General features: G+C 41.6%; 1 protein-coding gene across 1 annotated transcript in view; it reads right to left on the bottom strand.

Moving 5' to 3' along the window:
• Positions 1-392: 392 nt before the first annotated feature.
• Dok6 (docking protein 6) overlaps positions 393-19953 on the bottom strand; it is a 364718-nt gene continuing 345157 nt past the window's right edge. The window contains exon 8 of the mRNA XM_078029901.1: positions 393-7815. Coding sequence (XP_077886027.1) covers positions 7676-7815 — 140 coding nt within the window. The 3' untranslated portion in view covers positions 393-7675. The remainder of the gene's footprint in view (positions 7816-19953) is intronic.

Here is a 19953-nt window from a genome sequence, read left to right on the forward strand (position 1 = left end):
GTAAGAAAATCATTTAATATTATAGTGCTAGCAATATTAAATAACCCATGGGTTTTGTAAAACCACCAATTTAGTTGTTCAAGGTCTCAATCATGCAAAATGTTGGTATAAAGTAATATTTGGAACTGCTTTACCTTTTTTTAAAGTGGTGAAGCAAATTTTGATATTGCACAACTATAAATTTTCCTCCTTGTTTCAATATCATTTGTATATTTCTTGGAATTATATAAGAATATAAGACATTGAGAACAATAGATTAGGTTTATCAATTAAGGACTGATATATGTATATAGGTATATACATATATATGTATACTATAAATTCAGAAGAAGGTAATTCTTCAACTATGTATTTCATGTATTTTAATCAAGGGGAAAAATCACACAGACATCTTTAAAAATAATTGAATTTCCTAATTTTATTATTGCCTCATTATTATTTTCTGTTCTGCCAGAAATTCACACTTAGGTTCCAGGGACAGCTAATCCTTTGCATTTCATTCCAAAAAAGTGGCCCAACTAGTATTTAAGTACAGAGTTCCCCGGGCTGTCATTTATTTGGAATAAATTAAAACTGAAAATAAAGTGTGCCCGATCATATATTTTCCAACAGAAGAAAATTTGTAATGGGCGTTTTATTTCTTGATAAGGGCTTAATTTCCAAGGCCATTTTAATCAAAATGATCATCAATATTTAGCCAACCACAAATGACATCCCTTTATAATGTACAATATACTATTTCACAAAGTATACATAAATTAATTAAATAGAGCTTTACAGAAAGCAAACATATATAACTTAATACAGTTTGGAGATTCCTAGAGATAAAAATTTTGCCAAGATAAGGTAATTCTATGTGGATCTAAAAAGAAACAAAGATAACTACAGTGGAACAGAAGAGTGGGTCAAAACCAAAATGTGTGTGTGTGTGTGTGTGTGTGTGTGTGTGTGTGTGTGTGTGTAGAGAGAGAGAGAGAGAGAGAGAGAGAGAGAGAGAGAGAGAGAGAGAGAGAGAGAGAAAGCTAGGAGCTGGGGTGCAGGGTGCTGAGATGAAGCAGCCACTGCAGGTCCGGGGAGTGTCAGGGAGCGGACTGACTCTAATGTAGCGCCTGGTGTAACGGAAAGACAGAGTGGCTCCCAACTGGAAAGAACCGCACACTCCATTACAGTGGGGCTCCTCCCACATGTGGAGCTGTAGTCCCCCTCCTTCCATTCTTCACACACACACACACGCACACACACACACACACACACACATACCCACACACACACACACACACACACTTTTGGCAAGTGTTAAGCATTGTTTCTTGAACTATGCAATAGATTTGTGAATCTGGATTCGAGTCCCTGAATTACTATTTCATATTGCCCTGTGTTATCAGCTTCTGATTCGTATTTACTCTCAAGGGTACTCCCATCATTTAGTTCTTCCTTTTACTCCCTTTTCAGCACCTCTGTCAAAGAGTCAATGGTTGGGAACCACCATAGAAACCCTCTCAAGGTGTTTATTCTTAGAGAGAAATTCTACAGGGACTTTGAAAGATTAAGTCATATCTCCATCTTCTTCTTTGCCTGAATTCAGGTTTTTAAACTTCAGCTGTGTGATGAGAAGCAATGCTTTTGAGACTGTGGGTCTCTGGGGGGAATTAGGATTAAGTTCCAAGGATGGCACCCTGCAGAATGCCGCAAGCCGCCCTGATCTGCTGGGTGCAAGGTTCTGCATCTACAGAAACGGTGGGTTTCATGCTCAGTCCCTCATCACACCGTAGGTGGGAAACAGAAAGGAAGCTAGTTGTATTAGCTACTAAAATTGGGCCCCAAATAATGATTTCAAAGCTTATATCCAGTTATTCTCCTGACAACCAGGATGTGGAATACAGACTTGGGAAATAAACATAGAAGAAACATTAAAAGAAATCCTCAGTAGGTAAATGGAATTATTAGAAGGAATATTTCTATAATAAATGAATTTTTTCCTCTCCATCAAGTATTCACAAGATATTAAAACCTTAAATCAGGGGAAAATGTCTGAAAATTACAAGTTAAATATGTTTTCATGTTATTTAGTAAGTAATTTTAACATAGTTCTTATTTATACAAACTTCAGTTAATTTAAATAATTGCTTAGTGAAGTTTATAAGGAAAATTTGATGTGGAAGGTATTTTTTTTGTGTGTAAGGTATTTGTAAAAAAAATTTCATCTTTCAAACTTCTTTTGAGAATGGAAGATTTTGAAGCTCTCATGAAAAAATGTAGCCCTGATTCATCAATTGTCTAACAAAATTATGATAAATGTCATAAATAATGACATCCTAAAGTGCTGTGGACGGATAAATATGGCAAATAATAATCATAATTAAAATATGAAGAATTAGTAGGACTGAGAAATACACACTCCTATTTAATTATTTTTTTTAAGTTAAACTATTACTGTAGGATAAACCAGAAGAGAGACAAGAAAGGAGGTCACAAAAGGGTGTAGGAGGTATTGAGGTGTGAAGCTGATCAAATTATATTTTTATATATGTACTAGTATGCCACAGTGAAACCCATAATTTTGTATGATTAATGTGCACCAAAATAACATATATTGATCTGCAAAAAATAAGTTTGAATTTTAAATAAATAACTTGATAACAATTTGAAAGTAATAAAGCATATGCCAGTCATTCACAACCTACAAGCTCCACGTCATGTTCCAGAAATTCTCTTTAGGTAGGGATATAGCTGGTAGTATGTTCAAAAAGAACAAGAACAACTCAAAGACTTAAAAGGACAAGGCTTATTTATTGTGAGAGCACGTGGCATTTCTCCCACTAAGTCTAAATGGGAGACAAGCTGGGGCCGAGGAGACATTCTTGGACCTGGAGCTTGGAACTAGGATGTTTAATTTTTTGCCATTGAACAAATTATGGGTTTCAACTCTCCCTTGAGGGAAACGTAAAATGAGACCTTTATGCTACATGACCTTCAAGATGGCCCTAAGAGCTGGCTAACATTCCACCTGTTTCAAAAATGTGTCCAGCATCTCATGATACTTCCACGAGTGTCTATACACTATCTAAAACTTCTTCTTCCAGAATGATGGTACAAATGGTACAAGGTTCATAGTCTTAATTGAGAAAATAGGATTTGCCCAGTTCCACAGATTTAAAGGTGGGTGATCTTGAGTATGTTTATGAAGATTGCACCCATGAGTTGCTGATGTCTTCCCACATGTTTAGACTCTCACCAGGCTCACTGATAATGTATCTTCACAAGCTACCCAGTGAGGTTGTCCATGGAGAATTTTCCATGGGGACCCATTCTTTTGTGTTAATTTTTTTTCACCAATGGAAAGAGGCATATTGGTTGGCAAACTGCTTGACCACCTCCCCGTGTCAAGGTGTAATGCAGCAGCCATGTCTCTTTCAACAGCACATTTAGCAGCAGATGGCACTAGAAAAGAAGGCCCCACCATGACACGAAACTAGGTGGGAATGCTGGGAAAGTAGGGTCCAAGTGTTACTCTGGACGTTTCAATGGACTCTTTATTGTTTGTTTTTCCAAAATTGTCCTCCTGTATCATGACCACCCTCGCTATTCCTTCCACAGGAAGTTTCATAGCCTGCAGATACATTCTTTATAAATTTCATAGGCTAAAAATTCACTTGTGTGGCATATCACCCATTGTCATAACTACTAATGCATACCCAGAGGCAAATTTTTACTTATTTTTGAGAAGGTGGTGTTCCAGAACTTATTGAATTAATGATTGATAAAGTAATTAGAAATTCCAAGATATTGATAGACATGTTAGTAGAATTGGGGAAAATGCATAATCTTCACTTTGGACAGTTTTTAAGGTAATTTTTTTGTGTGAAACATGAAGTATTACAGGCCTAAAGCTCACCCCCATTGAATATTGCCTGCTGATTGTGCTGTTATGATGGTCAAATCTGGACTATGTTATAAGAATATAATCACTGTAGCTTGTTTTCACTATGGCAATAAAGGCTGGCTTTTGTAAAGGTTCCAATAATCAAGGGAGTAAGGTACTCATGCTTTTTTACAAAGTTTTCTGAGGTATTGACCAAAGACTGGGGCTAGACGTCAACCTTTACGAAGTATTTTTAATATCTACTATAAAGATACCACATGCAATAAACTGGATCAGTAGAAAGCACTACTAACAGTGTTAAGTTGTTTATCAGTCCATTGTGTCTATGTTGGACAGAAGATATAAGTGACTGGCCATTTTATTGGTGATAAATGATTTTCAAACATAATTGCCTGATGAAGACACAGAAGAATTATACAAGATACCAGGACTAGTACTTTAGATACTATTTGGTGAAAGAGGTGTGGCTTAGTTTTAATAAATAGATTTCACTTTATTTTACATGCTCTATCAAACAGCATCTTCCCTAATATATAGTAAATATATATTTCGTATTTTGTCAAATTCAAATTGTAGCAGTGGTCAAAACATTGATTCATAAATATTTCCAACTTGCATAAATAAATTAGCTCTGAGTGCCTATCGTTTGTTCAATAAGTAAGTGAAAGATCTGTTTTATTCTCCCCTTTCTCCAGAATAATGAGCCATTGGGTCAAGGTCATTTTAAATAGAATGTCATGTGTTGGCCATGTGTACTTTATAATCAGAAGGAAAAAAAAACTAGGAACATAAAAACAAATCCCCTCATCTAATCCTTCTGTGAACGGTGTAGGTATGCTTCTAGTCTTTCTGAGCCATTAGAAGAGACTTCACTATGTACCCTGGATTCCTTCATCATTGGTCTCTTCCAACCAGGTGTAAAAATGGCACCAACTTCACTCAATCTGTACAGATCTGGGAGAAACCCCAACTAAGTCACTTTCAGAAGAAGCCCAAAGATGTCTTTGGTTCATAGCAATCCCTCTCTTGTAACAAAAAGCCGCATGTATATTAAAGATATAGTATCTAAAGGGAGAAAGACCTTGAAAAGTTCAGTGGCATCTTCAATCACAAATGTATGAGCTCAGTGGAATTGAGCACACGTCCACGGGCATTCTGTCACTGCAGTGGAACTGATTCTATGAAAGTCCAAGAGACCAGTACAAGCATCTTGCCATCTTTGGTTTTGTAGGCGATTTATCGGCTTGTCATTTTTATTTCAATGACAGTGCCTTACATCAAGTGTATTAGGTTACTGTAAATTCTCTCTCTCTCTCCATAGCAGTTTTGACTTCGCTGTAATTGTAAATGTACTTTGAGGAGGATGCTAGAATAAAGCTCTAAAAAAGGATTGTGAGGAATTTTATAGCATTATTCTCATTGTGATGAGATTGTGCTAAAGATTTGGGAAGCCAATTTCTTTTCACATACTCTTTTGGTGACATTATTTTCAGAAAAAAATGGCCCAAGGTTGCGCCTGATCTTTGGTGCCTTTTACTGAACGCTTACTGGCAACGATCAGAACCAAACTGTGTTCCTGAAGGAACTTCATGCCGATGTTTGTCTCCCACCAAAGAGACACAAGAGCAGACTCGTGTAATTAGCAGAATCCCCCTGGACTCGCTCTCTGTGCTTCTGGCACATTAATAAAGCTGAGACATGAACCACGACCCCTGAGGGCCTTTCCCCATAAGTCCCTTGTGGAAACTTGTGGTTGTCTGAGCAACAGCTCGACTGAGTGAGCCGGCCAGAGCCCCTGTGTGTTGGCCGCACTAGGAACTGTGCTGAAGTGGTCTCAGCTGGGAGCTGCTCTGGTGGATTTGACCAACCGGCATTTCTAAGGCAAATGCCACGTGCTAAAGAAATTCAGAGATGTTAACCCCGAAGGCTGGAATTCCAGGAAGGCTGTATCCTTGAAAGAAACGGTGCTCTGCTCCTCTGCTGTATCAGCAAAATTCGCAGTGCGGATTGTTTGGGTAATATTTTTCTCTCCCTGAAAGCGTAATGCAATTATTTTTAGCAGCCACATTAACTCTTATGATTAGCATCTTGATGGGGTTTTCATACCTAGTGACTGATTCAGAAGCTAGGTAGTTGCTTAAGTGCACGTTTATCAAGGAGGAATGAAGACCATTTTTACTCAGTGGTGAGTCATTGAAATGAATTGCCAATCAGCTCTTAAGCTATGTTTAGGGATAAAAAAGATTCTAGCAGAGATTAGCAAAAATGTACCCTTTCTACATATTTTACTGTTAAGAAAAATAATCAAGTTTTCATCTTGCCTAATTGGACTTGCCAGTTTTTTAAACCCACCCCAGAGTCCTTGAGAGATAACCATCTTAGAAACATGGCGTCAGATGACTCGGGCAGAATAATTGCTCTTTTTATTTTAAGACTCAGGACAGATATACCAGTGTCGATCTGAATTAGCCAAACTTCCTCAATTCACACAAAAACTGCCACTTTCCTTTAAACCTTACAGGTCTGTTTAATGCAGGGCTGAAACATTTATATGTGATCCACTTTCTCTTATAATCCCAGACAAACCTTGTCCAGCCCAAGAAAAAAACAAAGACCAGTCAGTGCTGGTCACACAATAAGTTACAAGCCCCCAGGGGCTGTGGATCGTCATCTACAGAATTTTAGATCTCAGTATCTGCCATCCAGGACCTGTTGTACTCTTGACCACAAAACAGCTGAGTTCTTTTTAAGTGTTTTTGTTTCTTTCTCGAACAGTTTCTCACGTGGAGACTCCTGGTCCTCTGAGGGTAAATGGAAGCTGGTCAGTGGTCACACCGACTCTTCCTCGCATGGCTCAGGTGGACAGCAGAGGGGAGAAACGTCGAGAACAGCAAGGCCACATGGACCAGACGGCGAGACGCCGCGAGGGGTGGGGCAGCTGGGCTGGTTCTGCTGCTTCCAAAGCATTTCCCTTCCACATTTATACCTGCCTGTCTGACAGGAGCAGACTGGACTACTTAAAGACTGTTGCTAAGGAGAAGCTGTGTTTAAATAGCACTATTTTAGAAATAGCTATTCAATATAACGATCTGAGTTTTAATGCAACGAATCGTAGTTTTCAACAATTTAAGTGAGCATATCCTGTCACCCTCGCATGTCGGATATGTACTTGTGGTAGATAGATGGATATAGTGATATCCATATCTATAGTTGTCTACACACACACACACACACACACACACACACACACACACACACACGAGCCACAGGGCCCTGCTCAAGAGAGAGTGCTCTGATTTCACCTTCCCTTATTGTCATTGGTCTTAGTTCTGTGTTAACTTAGAGTTAAGATGCCATTTGTGGAGCTCACTGGATTTGTCCCTGCCACAGAGCTCGGAGTGGGTCATGGCTATGTCCAAGGACAGACCCTGTGCTCAGACAGGAGGACTGAATCAGGCACTGGAGGGGCCCGTTCCCAGGCACAGCCCAGTGCGGGTGCTGTCCCCCAGGGACCAGGCTTCTGCTACTGTCAGACCCAAAGAATTTTGCTTAAATGACTCTTCATACGATTTGGATTCTATTTTTGTAAAACACAGATTCCCCCATAGAAATTCAATAAATAAAGGACTTAACCGCTGAATCAAGGAAGCGAACTCCAGTTTTTAACCTTCCCATGGGATTGGGCGAGACCTGGCCCGCGTCAATTGGTACTGCAGGTGGTCTTCCAGGAGGCGGAGGGTGCAGTGACCCTCAGGCAGGTCCAGGGCAGACTGTCACCGTGGCCGCTGGGTGTCATTGGATGAGGCTGGCGCTGTAGCTGAAGCCGTAGCTGCTGGACCGCGACAAGGGCTGCTGGGTCTCCTCGCTCTGTTCAGGGGCATAGCTGGGAAACGTCTGGGCACGCGACATCTTGGAGGCACCGAAGCCATGACCTAGAAGGCAGGAAAGGAGAGCTGCGGTGAGAAGCAGATTCAGCAGAGCAAGGGATACTGCAAAAGCCAACTCACACAGCGAGACTCCAGATCCGCAGAGCTGAGCTAGCCGTGCGGAAGCTGGTGAGAGTCTGGAGACCTCTGTGTCTCCATCTTTCATGAGTTAAAAGTCTTGTAGTCAGGGATCAGGGTTTCCCCAGGTGCATCCCTCTGAGAGTTCTGGATGCCAGAGAACTAGGTACGTTCTGTAGGGATCTCAAACTTCTGTCCATTAACTTTTGAAAGAAAAACAGGAAATCTTTTCCCCCCAAGGCTGCTTTTGATGGAGAGCCTGTTAGGGGTTTTCTTTTCACATACAAAAGCCAATTGCACACTTTCTTAAAACCCTCTGCGAGCAAGCAAACTACACTCAGTCTTAAGCAACCATCAGTGACCAAGGAGAAAGCGTTTAAATGACAGAGTCAGGGGCTCTGGTTTATTCTGGTTGGTTTGTCCCTGTCGCTGAAGCCATTCCATGACGTGGTTCACCAAAATGGTAAGCCTTGATGGTCACTACGATGGCCTAACACTTGGATCTTATGCAAGATATATTTAAAAAGGCTTGGACTGTTCAGAGGTAGCTTTGTGATGAGAACATGTCAACTGCAAACCCAAGTGAAAGTGGTCCCTGAACACGTGTCACAAGGTCAAAATGGGTGGAGAGAGTGTGCATGCGGAAGTCCCCATGCTCTTCCCAGTAGCTGCCTCATCCTTTCTGAGCCAGTAATTATTCTTCATGCTTGAGGATGATTTGTGCCACTGGAAACATTGATCCAGCAAGGCAGAGTTTAGATTATACTCAAAGGAAGAGGTGTTTTCTGTTTGATATGTATGTTCTCCCATCTCCAGAGTGAGCAATGCAGAGAAGACAATCTGTTCGCTCAGGAACATGGAATGTCTCATTGTGGATTCAGTGTCTCTGTCCTCTGCAATGTCATCGGCTTGAAGCATTGTCATGTGTGTTTGATGCCTCAAAAAATACCCTTGCTGCATGGGGAACTTGGGATTCAGGGAGGACACCAAGGGAATTGGGTAACAAAGGGCTTAATTAAAACTGGTAGAAAGAACAGGCTAAATGTTAACGTTGTGCGGGAGAGAACTCTCCTTCTGGATAAAAACATTTTGGCTTCACTGTTTGCTGACCCTCCTGCTGACCCTCTTGCTGACTGAGCAGGGAAATCACAACAGACAGTCACTGGCAGATCTGGGGGAGGAGAGCGTGGGGGCAGTTCCTCCTTCCCCTCCTGACCACACCTCCTGCAGTGCCTTTTGAGCTTCCAGTACCTTCTGCCTCTTCGGCTCCTGCACTTCTCTCTGTCTCCTAGGGACCTGAAGCCCCTTTTCCTCCCTGGGGCCCTCAGGTCTGATGGTGGCCAGGCCTCCCACTGTGAGTCCCTCACAATCCCCCAGGTTTCCTGGACTTTGCCCACAGCTCTCCAAAAGTCCCTTCTTAAACCCTCTTGGCACCTCCACTCAGTGCGTGTTCCCTCTCCTGCAGGACCTGGGGCCACAGTGAAGGAGGAACAGCAGGGCAGGGGTGGACAGGGCGAGAGAGGGCCTGGAGGGCTGGTAAGGGAAGCTTTAGGGGTGCGAGGGGTTAGACCAGGAGAAGGCAGGTCAGGATCTCTGGGGCTTTGACACCAGGCACCTGTGGGGCCTCTTGTACTGTGTGGCTGGCAGCTGACTTGAAGGTACTCACTTCTCCTTGGGTTTCTCAGTTTCCTTATCTGCAAATTCCCGATGCTAATAAAGCCACTTAGTTTGTATGACCTTTAGACGATTACACCGATGAGTTGATCCATGCTAAGTACTGCCATTCTGCTGAGGGGATCCAGCAGCATGGTGTCTCCAAACTGCCCTCCAGGGCAGCTGGGGAAGGCCTCTCTCAGGAAGTGGCATCTGGCATGACTTTCTATGGCCAAGTTCTGATACACTGACTTGACAGGGGAAGAGGCATCAAAATTTGAGTGATTTTATCCCCATATCTTAACATTTATATTCATAACCAGTGATATTCCATAGTTTCTCTAAGTGGGAATACTGGTATTTATCAGCCTTAAGCAGCTAGACAGTATGATATTAAAATTATATCCCTGGCCTGGGTTATTAATTTATTTATTCTTATTCCTGTTATTTTAAAAGTTTTAGAAATATCTTTAACTCATATTACTTTGTGGGCTGAAAGCTAAAATTTAATTCGATAATTCACTTCACCCATGAACACATTTTTTTATCCTAGAATGTTGAGACTCACAGGTGCATCATGCAACTCACAATCACCCATCAGGGACCCTGTGGGAAAGGGCCCCTGTGGAGAGAAGGCACCTGCCTCTCTGGTTGACAGGCTGCTGGGGAATGAGGGTCAGACCAAGAGCAGCAGAGGGCCCCAAACCAATCGTCCACAGGGCCTCGCTGGCGATTCCCAGGAGGAAGCTGGCGGAGCTTATGGGACCTGCGTCCCAGAACCACTCATCACGAGGACAACCAGAAGGACTTCCTTCCTCAGAGTGCACCCTTCCCCACCACGGCCCACGCAGCCTGAGTTCTGCTGGGCGGCTCTGGACCCCGCGGTCCTGATGGGAAGAGCACCCTCTCCGGAGCAGACCCACAGCACTGCAGGAAGACCCGGGGCAGCAGGGCTGCAGCCAAAGTTGGTTCTCCTCCTCCTCCCGCAGGGTGGGCCCATCTTCCTGTCACCCCTTCGGCACCCGCAATACGCCCCCCACCCCCTGCCGGCTTCCTCCACCATCTCCCTGTGCTGTCTCTCACTGGTGTCTTTCACATGTCATTCTGTTTCAAGGTCAACCTTGTCTTCTTCACCTCTTCTGTGAGTCATTTCTGGTCTAATTGGAAATGAATTCATGATTTTTCTTTCTTCAACTGTTTATTTACAGACAACTTACAAATTATGCTATTTAATGCTTATCACAAAAACAACACACCTCAATCAGAGCAGAATACATAATGGCTTTACAAATGCTGTTTGATTTTGGCCGAGTAAGTGTGAGAACCAAAGAGAAAAATAATTAAGCATTTTCTCAACATTCATTTGAATTCTGCCCTGAGGCACTATTGATGAAAACGAAACAAAAATCCACTCCCAGGCTTAAATCAACAACGTGAGGAAACAACTTTGTTCATCTGTGATGCCGCGATAGCGCAATCGCTTCCTGAACTTTCCCCTCCAGTCCCCCTTAAAGACAAATGGTTGAATCTGGACCCGGGAATCTGAGGGCAGAAAATTTGTGATTTTATTTCTTAATAAGGGCTAATTTCCAACGCTGTTTTTATCAAAATGATCAGAAGTATTTAGCCAACCACAAATGACATTTGTTAACAATCATGACTCTATTTTAAAAGTCCTCTTGAGTTTTGATTTTGATTCCATTGTGCATTCATGTTTGTTTTAATAGAAAATAACATTCTCTACTATATTTTCAGGTAATGTTGACAAACTGGGAAAAAAAACACCAAACCCACAATGTCTTTACCTGGTGGTTTCAAGTACACTTTGAAACACACCCCAGCCTGCCAGCTTCTCCCTGTGGTCTGTACGCAGGCCCCAGAAACATAGTCCCATTCCATAAATAAGGAAATCTACTGGACACAGAGACTTTTGAAACATTCGCTTTACTGTAATAGAATTATAGGAAATCACCCCAACCCAATTCTGGGAACTCAAGAGTGTCACACAAGAAGGGCAAAACCACCCAGCCTGGAGGAGGGAAGGTTCCCTGCTGTGCTGTAAAACATCCAAACTGGTAATGCAATTGGAGAGTTGCAAATGTGGTAGAAAAGAGCAGCTGAATGGGAAGGCAAGACCAGCGGTTCCCACTCTGCACAGAGAAAACAATCAGGCCAACCCATGACACTGCCTCCCTCCTGAGGAGCAGGGAGGTCCTTGGCCGTACAGAGGCCTCGCTGAGCAGGGCATTCTGGTGGGTTCTGGTTTTTCTACTCTTTCTTCACATGTCATCTAAGGAAAATGCTCTTTGTAGGAAGTCAGAGGATCCAAGGCATAAAACACGTGGCCATAATTGGTGAAGGCAGTGGGCCAAGTAGAGATGCTTCGTGACTCTCTGTGTGTCTTATTAATTTGCTGGGTCTGGGGATGATGAAAGGGTGCTGTTCCCTTGAATAATAAAATGAAAACACAAAGTGCAAAATAAACAGATAACCATGTTCTCTGGAAGGAAGGGAGGTGCCGGGAGTGAGAGCGCTGGCCGCCACTGGTCCTGGAGGGTGACAGCAAAGACTGGCTTCCCTCTTGAGCAACAGCTCTGGCCACCAGCAGGGCCGGAGCAGGCCGACTGCAGACCAGGCCTGGACAGGGAGGAGGAGGCAGAAGGAAGGTCTCTGGGGTTCTTGCTGTAGTGAGTTGGGGGCAGTGTGGTGTCCATGGAGCACTGAGCACTTTCATGCTGACCTTGCAGCTTGGACAAAGCTGGAGTGAGACCAGGGGTAGCAACAGTGCAGGGCTGGCCACAGTGTCTGAGCAAGGACTTTCCCCGTATTAGTTACATGTGGAAATGCCAGGCACACTGCCCTTCTGTAACTGTATTTGAATTTCACTCAGTTTTTCCAGGTTCTAACTCCTGCTAGACTCTGTTTTCTTTGGGTCATGGTACTCTCCTCACATGCTTCTGAACTCCCCTGGGGATTCCAGAGGTCAGTGGCTTTGTGACCTTGAATACAAAGGTATCCGGGTTCATTTCAGCACACTGGAACCCAAGAGGAGCTACGGTCACCGGCTTCAATCTACACGGGGAATGATTTGTAAGAGTCACAATATCACAACCACTATTCACTGAGCACATATTTTGGTCTAGATCCTGTGCCAGGTACCTTAGAAATATTATCTTCAAAAATCACCTCAACCCCAGCAGGTGAGATTGTGTTCTGTGTGTCAAGGGGACTGGGTTCAGGAAAGCCCTGATGGCAGGTAAAACATGATTCTGAGTGTGTCCGCAATGGTGCTTTTGTTCAATACGAGAGTTGTCATCTAGTGGACCAAATAAAAACAAAACCCTCAATGAGGGTGGGCATCGTCCAAGCCTTCTGGACAGAACAGAGAGGAGGGGGCAGGCAAGTCCTCTCTCTGAGCTGGGACATCTGTCTCCGTCCTTGGATGCAGAGCTCCTGGTCTCTGCACTGTTCTCCACTGACTTAGAGCACCGGCTGTCCCGAGCCTGCAGCTGGCCGTGGGCAGGTTGTCAGACGTGGCCTCCGTGACCACCTGCCCATTCCTGTAATCAAATGCCTCATCTACCCACTGTGTCCCGTGGGCTCCGCTTCCCGGGTGAACTCTGACTAGCCCTCAGAAGACCTCGGGGTGCTTCACAGCAGGCCGAACCAGGTGGGGAGGCACCTCTGGGTCCCGCATGCAGAGGTGGGCATGCTGCCCTGGACAGCGGCTCCATCACCACAGACACATGCTTTAAACACAGGTCTCACTGCACAATTCACAGGGGAAGAGGTGGCGGCTTGCACAACCCCGTCCCTGAAGACTTGACGGGAGCACCTCTGAAACGGCGAGGTGGATGGAGAAGAACAACAGCCATCGAAGGAGCAAAGCTCTCTTGGCTGGCCAGGGCCGCCCTACAAAACACGGCAGGCCGCCACTCAACAGGGGACACTCATTTTCTCACAGGTCTGGAGGTCACAGGTCAAGGGTGGTCAGGGGAGTTTCCCTGAGGCCTGTGGGTGAGGTTTCTCTCTGGGCAGCAGGTGGCTGTGATCTGTGTGAGCAGGCGGTGTCCTCCTCTCCTTTCTGAGAACTCTGGTGTGCTGGAGGTTAACCGCCCCATGACCTACTTCTACCTCAGTTAACTCTTAAGGGTCCTGTCTCCAAGACACTCACTCTGGCAATTCAACCTCTGTGTTTTAGGGGGACACATTAGAGTCCATCACAATCTATAAAAGATAGAGTTGAGAATATAGCTCAGAGCTGGAGTACGGACAGGCTTAGCACATGTGAGGCCCTGGGTTCGATCCCCAGAACCATGACCAAAAAATTAACAGTGGTTTTATGTCACAAGGTTTCTAATATAGAGTGTCAAATTGCATTGTACCAATACATTTTCTACCTAGTAGACGTACAAGAACTTACTTTCTTAGCGTTAGATTGATATGAATATTATTGGATTTTTAAGAATATTTTTTTCTCTCAAATTGAAATATGAACAACTGCATCTTGTTAATTTCCTTTTGCTGCATATTTTTTCTGGTAGTAAAGTCTTAGTATGTGCTGGCTTTATGTCTTGATATCAAGTTTTCATTGCAAAAATATTAAAAATTTCTTATACCGTTACAATTTTTTTCCTGCTACCTTTAGCTCTTTAATTAAACTCGTTCAATGTCCTATGCAGTGCTGATGTGCTGGGAGCAGGGTGGGTCCCCTGGTATCCGTGTGCATTCATACACACACACACACACACACACACACACACACACAGAGTAATGCCCACCACAAATCTCGTCCATGTAACCTGCCTTTGTCCTTTTAGAATTTTTAGGCAGTTCTCTTTTCCTAGTGTTCAAAGGTTCATGATAATATTTCTTGGTGTATTTGTTTTTCAAAAACTTTATGATTTTTTTTCTCAACCAAAGAACAGATGTCTTTCATTTCTAGGAAATATTTCTAAATTATTATAATTTTCTATTCATTATTTAACTTCTATTTTCTCTGTTCTCTCTTCCACCTCTGTTTTCTTTTTCTGGGTCATATATTTATATGTTCAAATGGTGTATTGATCCTGTAATTTTCTAATCTTGTTTTTCACTTTCTTTTTAATGTTTTTATTAGAAAATTACAGTCACGCCTAATATCATGGTTCATTTTGACGTGACCATGCCTGCATGGGATATAGACGGCTCCACTTCAACCCCTTCACGTTCTCCCTCCCCCGTTCTCCTTCCTCTGCTCTGTGGATCATCCTTCTATCGATTTGTAGTTTTTTAAAATTAGTGCTTTATAGATATTCCTAAAGGTGAAACACACTGGGGCAGACACACACGTGCACAGAGCCTAACTTGGTCAGTTCCATCCCACTGTCCCTCCCCTCTCCATCAGTCCCCTTCCTCTCCCCCACTCATCTCCCTGCCCTGACCCCCCCTGCCAGTTCTTCTTTCCCCATTCACTGTCTTTTTCTGCAGCTTTACTTTGGGGAGATTTGTAATTTGCGCAGACTTACAGAAATAAAATTCTACCACTCTGACTGTGATTTGCAAGAGCTCTTCTTTCCCTTCTCATTTTCTTCCTACTTTCTCTTTTCTTTAATTTACTAGCAGAGTAAAAAATTCACTAATTTTTAGCAGACATAAATTACATACATATATCTATTAATAAAGGGACTTCTACCTACCCAGAGACCTTTGTTTATCTCATAAGTGGACATCTACGTATTCTTTCTCATATCCTTAAACAGAAAATTTTTGCAGGAAAATACTGCAGATCATTCAATTTTATGTAGTGCTCAGATATAAAGAGACTGGTGGTTTAAAAACACTGAAAAGTATCAAATAATGATGTAGCTTATTATACTTTGATTTGCTTTAAAGATGGTTTAATTTGAATCAATGGAATTGAGTTTTAATACCCATTTATAAGTTATCCAGAATAAAAAGAGTCTTATATCTATTATTCTGGTTGAAGTACCTTTCATTCATTACTGTTGCCTGCATTTAATTTTTGTTATATTCTTATAATTATCTACTGGGATATTAATTTTGTACCTCTGAGCTCTCTTTATAAAATTTAGCTGAACTCTTTACTATTAGCAGATATAGAATTCATTTGAGTATCTGTAGAGTTTATAAACAACCTGTGACAGCCAGTAAAATATTAAACAGATATTAAATAGAATCATCTGAATTAAAACAACATAGACAGAGAATACATGAAGGGGAGAATACATGAAAATCCACTAATTGATTAGCAAAGGGAATGGGAAAATATTCTATAATGAAAAGTGCAGGTATCTAATTTTAAAATTATAAATACTAAGTTGCCATTCTCAAAAGTTCAGCTATAAAATTTGAATATGGTGCTAATAAAAGTAACAATATCTACTGATTTATCTTTGTTCCCATTTTTCAATCTATTATTAGACAGTTTCGGCAACCAAGGAGTTAGTTGGGATTATAAGTACAGAATTCCCAGATCTGAGGTATAAACTGAGCTATATAACAAATTTACTACAATATCACCTTAATGTCCTATAAATTGATAATAGGAAGGATAATATCAACTGATAGTTCTTAAGATTATATATTTAGATAAGAAATTCTTTTCTAAAAGCTTAAACTAATGTAAGATAAAACATTTTTGCATAACAGTAGGACTTCCTTATGTAATATATTCTTTTTTCATTTTTATTGGTGCATTGTAATTGTGCATAATGATGGGATTTGTTGATGCACACAATATAGCAGGATAATTTGGCCAATATCATCCCCAGCACTGCGCCTCTCCTCTCCCCTCCCCATCCCCCTTCCTTTTCTCTGCTTATCTCCCTTTGATTTTCATGAGATCCACCCCCACCTTTCTTTTCCTTTTCCCTTTCTAGCTTCCACACATGAGAGAAAACAAAAGGCCCTTTACCTTCTGAGTCTGACTCATTTTGCTTAACATAATTGTCTCCAGTCTCATCCATTTTCCTGTAAATGACATCACTTCATTTTTCTTTATGGAAGAATAAAACTCCATTGTGTATATATGCCACATTTTCTTTTTTTTTATATTTAATGTTTATTTTTTAGTTGTAGTTGGACACAATGCCTTTATTTATGTATTTTTATGTGGTGCTGAGGATCGAACCCAGGGCCTGTATGTGCGAGTGTTCTACCGCTGAGCCACAACCCCAGCTCATACCACATTCTCTTTATCTATTCGTCTGTTGATGGACACTAGGCTGGTTCCATAGTTTGAGTATTGTGAATTGTGCTGCTGTACACATGATATGCATGTAGCACTGAAGTAAATGACTTCAATTCTTTAGGATAAACACTGAGCAGTGGTTTAGCTGGGTCCTATGGGATTCCATGCCTGGTGTTTTGGGGAACCTCCATACTGATTTCCATAGTGGCTGGACTATTTGTAGTCCCACCAACAATGTAAAAGTGTTCCTTTTTCTCCACACTTCTCTAGTACTTATTTACATAATATATACATAGAGAAATTATAGATGAAATCATCGAATGTTAAATAAATTTACACAGGAGACAATTTTTGTAAGATCAGAATAAACATGAAGAATATCATGAAATGGTTTAAAATTTCCTATTGGGTTTTCATATAATGTAGCACAGTTTTATTCTGAAATAGATGTAAGATTAAGCTTGCATTTACCCTAAGAACTTCTGAAATAACTTTGAGGATATGTGTCAAAAATTTTCTTAATTTGACAAAGGTCTGAGTCTCCATCTCACTTTCTAGAAGCTCAATATATGCTTCCTAAGTTCTAAAAGTTGGCCTGGGGTTTCCCCTTTCAATAAGTAATTAGACTGATTTTTCCAGAGATCTAGGAAGTGTTATGATCACCACAGACAAAATTCTGCCTTATATTTGCAAATATTTAATGTGCATAATAGATTCATAAGTGGTTCCTTGGCTAGACTTCTGAGGTCACAATGCCTGTAATAGTTATGACTTTCAAATTCTTTATATTTCACCACTATGGATTTGGCCCTCATTATGTTAGTAATGAAACATGAAAACCCTATTGGTGAACGGTAGCAGACAAGATGGAGAGATAGAAAAGAGACAAATCACAGAGATTTCATTCTATTCTAAGAAGAGTAGAATTTTTTTTTTCTTGGAAATGACCAGAAGCTTTTGAACGAGTTTAAGAAAGTTGAGTAGATTGCATTGGAGCTGATGTCTGAAGTCTCTCTCTGTGATTTCTACCCAGAGGCTGTTCCACTTCCTTCCCACCAAACAGTATCCGATGGGTAGAATCTCCCCCAGATAGAACCACCTCTGACAAGACTCTACAGAGATAAAAGGAAGCGTCTGGATTTACAGGCATTTCCTGGCCCTTACTGACAATTCTTCCCTCTGCTCCACAACTCACCTGCCATCCTCCAGCATCAAATTCGAGGGGAGAGAACTGCTAGTAGCGATGTGGACAAGGATGGGTCAGCGGAGTTGGGTGTGGTGGAGTGTTGAGCGAGTTCGACTTCACTGAGAAAGCTCTAAAGGTATTGATCATTGGATTCACTGCTCTAAGTTCTGAATTGCACATTAAATAGATGACAGAAGAATTTCAGAGCTTAGAATTTTGAAACTCAGTTTTCCAGCTAGCTGCACTTACTCCAGAGTGAATATTTCAGTATGTCTTTACTAGTGTTGTAAACACCGAATAAGACAGTGACCTGAGAGTCATGAAAATGGAGTCCAGGAGGGTAGGACAAAGGAGGAATTCTTCTAAAATTTCTTAGTTTTCATGCTTATGCTCTTCTAGGCAAGTTGAACAATTCCTATTTGGCAAGATTCCATTGCATCTATCCCACAACAGCGACAGTCATTATCTTGACCATTTGCCAGTCATTTATTATTATTATTAAATACAAGGTTTCACTAAGTTGCTGAGGAACTTGCAATCCTGGGGCCTCAGCCTTCCTAATAGTTGGTTTTACAGGTGTGCAGCGCCATGCCTGACTGTTTTTTAATTTTTAGTTAACTACTTTTATTTTACTGTTATTATACTGGAGAACATATTCACAATATATTTTTTGATTATTTTTCATAGTAAGTATTAATGTGAAAGCCTAATAAATGCATATTCAAAATAACTGCCACTTTACAACATCATGTTATCTGTACCTGTTACCTGCTCTGAGCACCTGCAGAATAGGAAAGAGATAAAAAATACAGACCCTGAGGCCTGTCCTCACACTCGCCAGGACACTTGGGTCATATGCAATCATATATCGAGTAGCAGAGTCCCATGCACATGATGTTGCTGATCATTAAAACTGATTAAGCACCAACAGTGCACCAGGAAGTGTCAGACATTTCACTTACATTGATTTATTTGATCTCCCTGATACCCCTACAGGATACCATGAAAGTTATGGTCAATAAACCATCTGCATTATTCCTGGAGTTTTGTATGACAACAAAGTGGCTAGTGCTGCAGAGTCCTCTCTGTTCAGTGCTACAGTGGAAGGGAAGAATATTTTAGTGGAAGCCATTTATTTATGTTTACCTAATTAATAACGTGTACCTAATGAAAACTAGTAAATCATAAAAACTAAATTTTTATAAATTTTAACTAAGTCAAGGACAGAAGCAGCTTGTTTGCTTGAGTTTTTTTGCCTCTATTTCTGCACACAGTCTCTATCAAGTTTTCGTTGTTAACCATAGCCACCGACTATGTCATTAGGTACCAGAATTTGTGGTTCCTGTCTAATTTCGTACCCATTAAACATTCTCTCCACATTCCCCCCTTAAAAACTCTGGTACTGGGAAGTTTGGCGAGTCCTACTGGGGAATGTGTCATGTCCTGGAAATGTCCCTTTCCATCTGAGAGCCAGGCCAAGTCGGGGGAACAATGGAGCGCCTAAACCAGAATGTCCAGGTAGGTACTATCTTGAAGAAAACTCTCTTTCTCTCTCTTTCTTCTCTTCTCTCTCTCTCTCTCTCTCTGTCTCTCTCTCTCTCTTCTCTCTCTCTCTTCTCTCTCTTCTCTCTCTCTCTCTTCTCTCTCTCTCTTCTCTCTCTCTCTTCTCTCTCTCTCTCTCTCTCTCTCTCTCTCTCTCTCTCTCTCTCTCTCTCTCTCTCTCTCTCATGCACTGTAGTTAATCCCTACCAGTGAATCATGCACTGATTAGATCCAGGCTTTCCAAACCCAGTCACTTCACCTCTAAACTTTCTTGCACTGTATCACACATGAGCTTTTGGGGAACTCCTCCATGACAAAGTCCAACAGCTGGAAATCTTACAATTGCAAGTTTCTCAATCACCTCTTGACAGTGAATAAAGGGGATTCTGAAATGAACAAACCTTGTGCTTCTCCAACTTGGCATTTGCCATTTGAATAGGAAAGAAGGAACAAGAAATAAAATCTTGGCTGTTACTGAGAAATGCTGTTTCAC

This window comes from Ictidomys tridecemlineatus, chromosome 13 (assembly GCF_052094955.1).
Source record: "Ictidomys tridecemlineatus isolate mIctTri1 chromosome 13, mIctTri1.hap1, whole genome shotgun sequence".
NCBI lineage: Eukaryota > Metazoa > Chordata > Mammalia > Rodentia > Sciuridae > Ictidomys > Ictidomys tridecemlineatus.